This window comes from Marmota marmota, unplaced genomic scaffold (genome assembly GCF_001458135.2).
Source record: "Marmota marmota marmota unplaced genomic scaffold, marMar, whole genome shotgun sequence".
NCBI lineage: Eukaryota > Metazoa > Chordata > Mammalia > Rodentia > Sciuridae > Marmota > Marmota marmota.
The window spans coordinates 48,619,336-48,629,244 of NW_025999842.1; the positions used below are offsets into that span (position 1 = coordinate 48,619,336).

The window sequence follows — 9,909 nt, forward strand, 5'->3', positions numbered from 1 at the left end:
ATATATATATATATATATATATATATGATGTAGAATTTATGAATTTATTATTGCTTGGCATGAGATTAAATTTATTTAAGTATAAATGGACAGCAGTTATATTAAAAATGGTGAGAATGGGGTGCAAGTGCCTAAAGATAAAACATGGGGTAAAGAATTGTTAATGTAATTTGGGACTCACTGCAAGGTCCAAGCAGGAGTGACTGGAGCAGAAATCCTATAGAGTGTTAATCACTCTTTTTTTCCTCTTACACCTTTACTCATTAATCCTTTGATCTTAAGTAAGCATGATAGACAATCTTGCCCCCTACTGGTGAAGAGTAGAACATGCTGAGTTTAATCTCCTGAGCCAACCCCTCCTCCCACCAACAAAAAATCTACCAAGGAAGATCATTTTAGGTTTCTCCAGAATTAGTGCACGCCACTTTGACAAGTGGAATTTTTAAGCTATCTGGAATTTTCCCTACTCATTTACCTACCACCCAGGATTACAAGTTTATTTATGCTGAGTGGAGGGGTACTTCAAGATTTTCAACATGTGGACTCTCACAATCCACATACTGTTTTATTTTTGTTACCTCACTTTGTGATCTAGATATAGATGAAGTTGTGTTAGTGAAGAAGGTCAAATCTCTAATAATCCTAGTGGTGCAAGGGGATCGAGCACCACAGATTTTGGAAATTCCCTTACATGGCTTCACAGTTATAAGCTGAGTCTGGATCTACAGAGCCCCCAAGGAAATGAGCTACCATTTTATGTTTCATGTGGTAGTGCCATTCTATGGGTCTACATTGACCTTTTATTGGACAAAGATAACTAGACATGAACTGGCAACTATTTAAGTTCCACAACCATCTGGCTACATGAGAGACATCAGCACCAACTTTGTTCTTAAAGTGACCAAATTTTATCTCAACTCTGGTGTCTTCATTCCAAGTTCTCAAATGTAAATAATATCTCTATACTTCTTCAGAAGTTGGCATTGTGCCCCCCAAGTTTCTGTGGTTCTATTCTAGCTATACACCAGGAAAGGGAGTGTGACTAATTATTGTCTGTTGTCCTCTGGAGCACATATTATCCCCTTGCATTTGTGAGGAAGCTGCATACTCTGCAGCTGCCATCATGAACCTGCCTGGAAATCAGAAAAATGTTGTCTTAAGAAGGAAGTAATGACAGTTGAAAAATAGAAAATAAGAAGCCTGAAAAAGATACCAAAATAGATAAGAAAAAAAGTTTGATAGATGTATAATAAATACTTTTCTTTTTCTTCTTTCATTCTGTAATCTCTGTACACTCCCATTTTCTGTATTTCTCTTAAATTTTGCTTTGTGAAGTTGTGTTTCATAGCTTCTCATTTTTCTTCTATAAGTTGAATGTGAGATTATTGGTTACACAGACTTGCTAATAATATAGATGAGATATTATGGTTTAAAATATATGAGAAAATGAGGAACTAGAAGAAATTTCATTTCCTCATGGTCTTACTTTTTATGTTTAACATTTTTTCTTTTGTTTCTCAAGGAGGTCATGAGAGAAAGTTTCTTCATAATTGTTTCCTACTTCTTCATTTTTCTTTTCATTAATAAGTCCCAAGTAATTTGCATTCTATACTTTTTAAATATGCCATAAAGTTACAGTAGCAATTATTAGAGAAACAACATTTTATAAAATTATACTCTAATTTGAGATGAATCCATAAATTTGTTTCACATATAGGAATACTATACTTGGTTTCAAAAGCTGTTGAATTGATTTGAAAACCAAGCAAATGTTTATTTAAAAGCTGTGCTGGGATTATTAGTGCAACTAAACTGATTTTTAAGTTGTGTTTTCATATCTACTAATATCTCATATGTTATTTATATATAGTTTAAAAATGTAATTGCCACTCAAAATTGAGACATATCTGTTTTCTGTCAAAACAAGAGGGGGGATTTATGGTGGCTTAATATATATACTCAGGAATAAAACCATAAAACATCAAATATCTGCTCCTAATTTAAATCAAATTTTAAATTTCAACCTAATTATTGTTGCAACAATAAAAATATATTTAGTGAATTTGATTATGGTGATTTTAGGTTTACTTTTTTTTAAGAGAGAGAGAATTTTTTAATATTTATTTTTTAGTTTTCGGTGGACACACATCTTTATTTTATTTTTATGTGGTGCTGAGGATCGAACCCAGCGCCCTGCGTATGCCAGGCGAGCGCACTACCGCTTGAGCCACATCCCCAGCCCCTTAGATTTACTTTTCCTATTTTATTAACTTGAACTTAAATCTCCCTACTTTTAAAAAGTGCCTCATTAGAAAATTTTTGACTTGTTTTGCATATTTTTTCATTGGAGAAATATTTACCCTTTTTTCAGTGCCAAAAACCCGATCAGCATTTTAAACCCTATTTGACTCCTGATTTGCCCAAACGACTACACTATGCCAAAAATATCAGAATTGACAAAGTTCATCTTATGATGGATCCACAGTGGCTGGCTATGAGGTTTGTGTCTATTTACTTTTAATACTTTTAACAATCATCTTTCATTATAAATTTACTTAATCTTACCTCACTATTATGATCATGTAAATGTTCTTGAGTATTGGCATTTCCTTGACCTTTCATTCTGCTTAGCACTTCTCCACTTAAGGTTATTATTGTTTGATGACTGATCTCAGCATTCTAATCTTTACCACATAGATGAGAATGAGGAAAAAACTTGAGAGTGTACCAGCCAGTGTTACAGGGATATCAGAAACAGCACATTCCTATCCCCAAATGTGCTATCCTTTGAGTGACTGAATGATTAGAAGTCTCTTTAAGATCTTTGTCATCATTGTGTTTGTTATGAAAGAACCTTCTTATGGTTGTAAAGCCAAGTTAACCAATTGTAACATTTATTTCTTATTTTTAATTATAATTCATGCTGATCACTGAGCATTTGCAAAATATAAATGTTCTTGAGAAAATAAAGACCAGTATGAATCACTCCATCTCAAATAACCAATGACTTCATGAATCAAACAAAATTTATCAAATGCTTGCCATACTTATCAAATGCAGATCTTGCTTCAGGCATTTGGAATACAGACAGGATTTCTGCCCCCTTGGAGTATAACTGCAATGGAGAAGACTATTAATGACCCAGGAAACAAACACATATATTTCTTGTAGCTAAATGAGTGATTCTTTTCTGAATTTTATTCCTGTATTTGTTTCCATGTGCTTAAGTGAATGCAAACAGAATCAGGATCATGTGGAATTTTCTCCCCTCACTTATATGTATGCAACCTAATTCCAGGGGATTACAATGGCAGTGGAAATACAGTGGCTAAAAGATATTTTTGACAAAGAAAGAGGCGCTGAAAGATGACAGAGAATTGGGCTCCAACAAGTAAGTGCAGGATAAGGAGCTGGGAATTTGGCAGAGCCTACAGTCAGCCAGCAAGTATGCAGTTCCACATTGGGTTCACTAGATGGCACTGGCCTCTCTCCTTTGGATCTGAGTTTCTTGAGCCTTTGTATTGTTGGTGGCTGTACTGCGGCTCAGGACAACATCTAAATGTGAACATCTAAAATGTGAATAAAATAAATTAACAAATTAATGTATGTGAATAAAATTAAACTTATTAAACGCTAAAATTGTTAATAGTTTGGGGACATGATATATAATACATATGGGGATACCTTCTCAAATATTTACTGTTAGGGGTCTATTAAAGAAGTCAGGAGTCCACAGGTGCAGAATGAGAAACAGTTATGGAAATAAGAGTGTGTAACCGAAAGCTCTGTCCCTATCCCTAATGCCAATCAATGCCAATTTAATGATGAGAACATGATTTTGAGAAAAGGAAAAAAAAAAAAGTTTTATTGCTTTGCTAGCAAAGAAGAAACACAGGGGACTCCCGTCCCAAAGGCTGTGACTCTCTAGATCAGGAAAGAAGGGATTTTTAAAGGAACTTCAAGGGTTACATTTCAGGTGTGCTCTGGTAGGGAGCCCCAGTGTACCCAGATGGTGTGTTAAGATTCACTTGTTAATTTGGGAGATATTCACTTCCCAGATTCTCAGCAGGCATCTCCTTCCAGTACTGGGTGTGTTCAAGGACAATTAACTAGGGGAATAAAAGATAACACTGTCTCCCTTATCTTGTTAGGGAGGGGGAGACAGGAGAAGAAAGAATAAAAAACATTTTTTTTTTTTTAAATAAGCCTTAGAGCAGTGAGGGCTGCATTCAAAAGGTGACAGAACCACTGTTACAAGTGCACCACCAGAATACCTCTGGGTGGGGCCGGCCAAATGTTGTCAGCCAGTAGGTATGCCCGTGAAGTCTGTGCACAGTACTGGCACCCATCCAGAAGGCAAGAGGGCCTGAAAACTGGATCCTCACTCAGCTCACCAAGCCACCTCCTGCATTAGAGGAGGAACGCGACCCTCTATTTTTCTGGAAGGTGCCATCTGCTTGCCAAGCCTTGCACACTGCCAGACTGTGTCCTTCAAGATGGGTTTCTTTCTCTAGATCTCTCCAGGGCAGTGGGGTGCTTTTTTAAAGCCAGCCTAGGTCTGGGACAAGAAAGGGTAGGGAAAATGAGAGCATAGTCGCTAGTGGTTCCATATTGCTGGATAACCCCATGAATGAAACTGCCCTCTGCATGAAGGACTTATATGTCAAGATTAAGAAGTATGACTTCCATCTTGAACAAAGTAGGAGACCATTGGTAGCTATGAATATAGTGAGACTTGCGTTTCAGAGAGCTTATTCTAGCTGCCTTATGAGGAAGAGGATCTAGCAAGAGACAGGAAGCCTGTTAGAAAGATGTGTGGTGACCCATTCCCCAGAGTTATGACAGTCCCCAGGAGGGTGTGGAGCACAGGGATGGTGAAATCAGTTACATAGCACATCTCCAGGAATGTATTGTGGTTGACCTATGACCCATATTTTCTAGGTCATATTCTATCTCAAATTTGTATTCATTATACATTATTTCCATTTCCAGCAGCAGTTAAAAAAAAATCAAAAGTATTAGGGATGTGTGTGGTATGTAGGAAGATTCTACAGTTTGAAAGCAGGATGATCAGGGAACTTGATCAAGTCAGAGACTAGGAGGATCCAGCCTAGAACTGTGGCAGTAAAAGAGGGAAGGAAAGGACCAACGGGGAGATCACAAAGAAGATAAGTCTTGGCAACTGCTTGGGTATCAGGGGAGAAGTCTTGTTCATCACCACCTGTGTCATTACCCAACTGTGGGAGAGAAACTCAACTTTGATTTCGACTGTGTTAATTAGACAGGGAAAAGATAATAGAAAATTTGTTCCACAGGTTTCAGCTGGATAGAAGTTGAGCTAAATTATGACAGATAAAATCAACTCACCTTTTCCAAATGTCAGCTCTCATTTTTCCGTGTGTACTTTCCAGAGTCAAATTAATGGTTGGAAAGAAAGAACCTAAGCAGTTTGAAGAGCAAATTTCTAAAGTTTTTGCTTGAGAAGCAAAAATAGAGATTTTTTTTCATGCAATATTTTTATCTTTGCTTCACAACAAAATTTTGCAATATTTACTATCTTTTCTCATTGAACTAGGTGTAGGAAATGGAAATATTAAAAAAAAATACTGGATTTTCTGAAAATAGAAAGATAAACATGGGACAAATTTTAGAAAATTTTATTACAAAGATTTGGTTTAAAAAAAAAACCTTTTCCATCTTTCATAATGAGCACTCTAGTTTCTCACACAGAATTTAAAACTTAGTTATCTGCAATCAAATAATTCCAGTAACACTGGGAAACCAAATGTCTGTGCAAGAAGACTAAAAATATATTTTTAGCACAAGTTCTACCCTATAGGAACAATTTTGTTGGAATTCACTAAGATAAGGTGTTGAGCTGATGTCTTTCCGGTAACTGAATTGAAACACCTTATAAATAGGATTCCTACTGCTTTCCGTATTACACTTTATTTTTATTTCTTTTTTCTTCCTACTAGTGGGTAGAGTTGAGCATAGCCTGGTTAGAGCCATGATTTATATTTAATTTTTGTGATTTACTTTATTTTTATTTTGTACTTAAACTGAGAGTCATTTTGATAAATGTTGATTTTTTTTTTAAAGACACTAGACTACTGTCCTGTGCTCACTTGTGCCTTCAGTGCAAACATGAACAGAAGTTGTGTGTGTGTGTGTGTGTGTGTGTGTGTTTCCCTGGGAGGTGAAGTGTGAGGAAGCAAATGAAAGAAACCTTTTAAGGCCAGCCTTTGGAAAATGGAGTCTTATTCCTTCAAAGACCAAATTTGAACCTGTACAATATTGTAACTTTAAGAAAATCTAGGTTCATGCAGCAGTACTTTTTTTTTCTAAGTATGAAAACCAACTGTGCAAAAAATTGCTGACACTGTTCAATTCAATGATTAACCATGGCAAAAGTCAAATTAATTGAATTTGAGAAGTTATTCAAGTAACAGAGCAATAGCCTAGGGAAGAAAATCCCAAAAGTTAAAAATAAACTCTTATTTACAGAATATACTAGTTACTCCTTACCAACTTTTATAATTAATTTGCCCTGAGTATTCTTTATTCATGTTTTTATATTATTCCACTGGACATCTCCACTGTAAAATAGAAATTAATATTCCTTCTAAGTGCCAAAGATTTATTCCTAAAGCACTTAAATGCTTAAAATGACACTAATCAAACTCTTCTTAATCACATAGTCATTGACATACAAAAGTGCAGATGAGCTTGAAGATAAATTCTTTTTCTTTAATCTGTGCCTTTTTAATTGTTGTTTTGTCAATGTCTAAGAGTGCAAGAGTTTGACTTCTATTTATAGACCCTGGAATTCTCCATTCTTCTGTCCTACCGTTCTACTTACTACTCTATGGTTATGAATTCAAGCATGAAAAAAAACACATTTATGCTATTGTCGACAGGAAAAAATTACTTATATAAAAACAGAAGCTATATTAATCCATTAAAACTCATTTTACAATTAGGGCTCATATCAATACTTTGACCAGCATATGATAATAATATTTCTTCACAGGAGGAAAGGAAGTTCATACTGTGGAGGAGGCAACCATGGTTATAACAATGAGTTTAAGAGTATGCAGGTAATGTACTCCTGTATTAAACAAATGCTAATTGATCTTTGTGATAAGCAATCTCCAAAACTCTTGAATACATCCTGAATAGAGCAGATAAGGGCCCTCAAGAAGCCTTATTCAAAGAGGGGATGCAGACAGAAGGCAAAACAAAGGAATATATGATTTGATATGTTAGATGAAGTGCCATGGAATACAGAAAAAGTGAAGCCGGATGAGAAAGTGGAGTATGTTGGGGTGCCCTGGGGACAGGATGCAACTTTAAAAAGGGTAGAAAGGGTTAGAATCACTGAGGTGGTATTTGAGCAAAGACTCCAAGGTGGTGAAGGAAGTAGCATTTAGGTATTCAGAGAACAATGTCCTAAGCAGAGGACACTGCCAGTGCAGAGGCCCTAGGTTAGTTTTGGAGACAAGAGGGCCTTTGGCTATTGAAGGGATGCTGGACTGTGGCTGCTGCTGATTTGGAAGGAAGGAGCAAGAGGACAGTTTGACTTGCTGAGTTTGAAATATTTATTAAACATGCAAATAGAGATATTGAATATGCAGTTAAGGAATCTATCCCAGAGATGGAAAAAATTTTAGTCTTAGGCACAGAGATTATTAAAAATGTAAGACTAGGTAAAATATTCAGGGATTGAGTATAGATAGGAAGACCAAGTATTGAAAGTGGAACACTTCTGTTTGAAGAGATTGGAGAGAAAAAAAAATTATGAGCAGAGACCTAGAAGTAGAGGCATCAGCAAGCAAGAAAGAAAATCAGAAGTGGTGTATGTGGAGCCCTGAAAGTTCAAGGAAGAAAGTCTACAGAGGAATCTATGTGATCTATGTGTAAAATGTAGCTGAAATTCCTCCATAGTCAAAGCTTTATAATTATTGCATTCTGATTGTCTTATCTAGTTCTATTTGTCACACACACACACACACACACACACACACACACACAAACACTCACACATATGCACACACTCCTTTCCAAATGGGAGAAAAATGTTAGGCTCTTTATGGAACATACCGTCTCTCAATGTTGCCATGGTGAGTTATATCACTTTGTAAATACCTGAAAAATCTCTGGAAACAGAGCTTTTCTATTAATTAGGTTACTATATGATATGAAATTCATGACTACAAGAAAAACATGCCTCCAATTCTTTGCTGATCATCTTAGAAAAATTATGTATTCCTCATTAACCAAAAAGAATTGTTTATCCATATTTGGTAATTGTGTAAGATTATAAACAACTAGAATTAGATTTGTTATGAATAATATAATTTTAGTAATAATTAAATATAAACCAGAACACTTAGTTCTTTTCATCACAAAAGTAAAAGGATGAGGTGTTTGAGAATTGAGTGAGTTAGGAAGGTATGCAAAACTTTGAAAATATTGAAGTGTATGTATATCAACATTTCTTGTCATGTATTAACATATTTGAGCAATGATATGAAAACATCATATGGTATTATACAATAAATTTCTAATATGTAATGTCTAGATTCTATGGAATTGTGCTGATATCGGTTGTCCTCTGTTGCTTGTGTCCTCCTAGTTGTTGACTTGAGAGGTGCTAGGGAAGCAAGGAGAGACAGGTAAACACAGCATTGGATTAAAATAGGTACAACATCACAGGTGGCAGTGGTTTAAAAATCATTTTCAAATCTGGAAAGAAATCCTTATAGAAGCCTAAGATGTAAATAGGAGAGTTGTTACAGAGGAAAAATGATGTCTTTCCCTAAAATTATTAATGAATTTAGATTTTATCTAGTAATTATATAACTATTACCACCTAGGCTCTCTTTTTGGCACATGGACCCAGTTTTAAAGAACAGACTGAAGTTGAACCATTTGAAAATATTGAAGTGTATAATCTACTGTGTGGTAAGTATATATAAATAAATTCACCAGCAAAAGGTGGATAGTTTTTTAATATAGTGTAGTTTGAAACTGGGGACAAACTGAATTCTAAGGCTAGATGTTGTGCATTAAGACAGGAAGTAGAAAAGATGGGGGAAATTTTTATTTATTATCCAGAATTATTCAGCCTTAAGAGTAAATTCATTTTTGTTTTCTTAGTAATGTTAAACCTTAGATCTTAGGAAACCATGCTTTTCTATCAGTTAGTTGCTATATGATAATTTAATAAAAGTCAGAAAAATAAAATAACATTTCCAACTTTTCAAAGAAAGATAAACATACCTAAAACACAAGTACTTTCTTGTAATCCTAAAGAGAAGTCTCCCAGCATAGAAAGATGCTGAGAAAGTCCTATTTGGCTAGACACCTGTTATTATACTCAGGTTGAAGAACTAAAAAGAATAGGAGTCTTAGGGAACCTAATCAACCTTTCAATCTACATGATTGCCTTAGTCTAATGTACTCTCAAATCACTTGCCTGGTAAGGCAAGGAGAAAGCTGCTGTTTCACTGTTAGATGGATATAAGCATACGCACAATTATTTCTCTTAATCTTACTGTCCTGTCATAATTGAGGGTGACTTAGAGACCCAAAAGTACCCATTTTATTTTATTTTATTTTATTTTATTTATTTATTTATTTATTTATTTTTAATTTTTTATTGTGGGTTGTTCAAAACATTACAAATTTCTTGACATATCATATTCGACACTTTGATTCAAGTGGGTTATGAACTCCCACCTTTACCCCATACACAGATTGCAGAATCACATCAGTTAAACATCCATTGATTTACAAATTGCCATACTAGTGTCTGTTGTGCTTCCGCTGCCTTTCCCATCCTCCACCCTCCCCCCTCCCCACCTCTCCCCTCCCCTAAATCTGTGCTGTTTTAAACCACTGAGT

At 35.3% G+C, this 9,909-nt stretch overlaps 1 protein-coding gene across 3 annotated transcripts in view; it reads left to right on the plus strand.

The window, feature by feature from the left end:
- Enpp3 (ectonucleotide pyrophosphatase/phosphodiesterase 3) overlaps positions 1 to 9,909 on the plus strand; it is a 107,639-nt gene that overhangs the window by 65,459 nt on the left and 32,271 nt on the right. For all 3 annotated transcript variants that reach the window (XM_048798423.1, XM_048798424.1, XM_015501305.2), the window contains 3 exons: positions 2,372 to 2,499; positions 7,034 to 7,100; positions 8,880 to 8,967. In XM_048798423.1, coding sequence (XP_048654380.1) covers positions 2,372 to 2,499; positions 7,034 to 7,100; positions 8,880 to 8,967 — 283 coding nt within the window. The remainder of the gene's footprint in view (positions 1 to 2,371; positions 2,500 to 7,033; positions 7,101 to 8,879; positions 8,968 to 9,909) is intronic.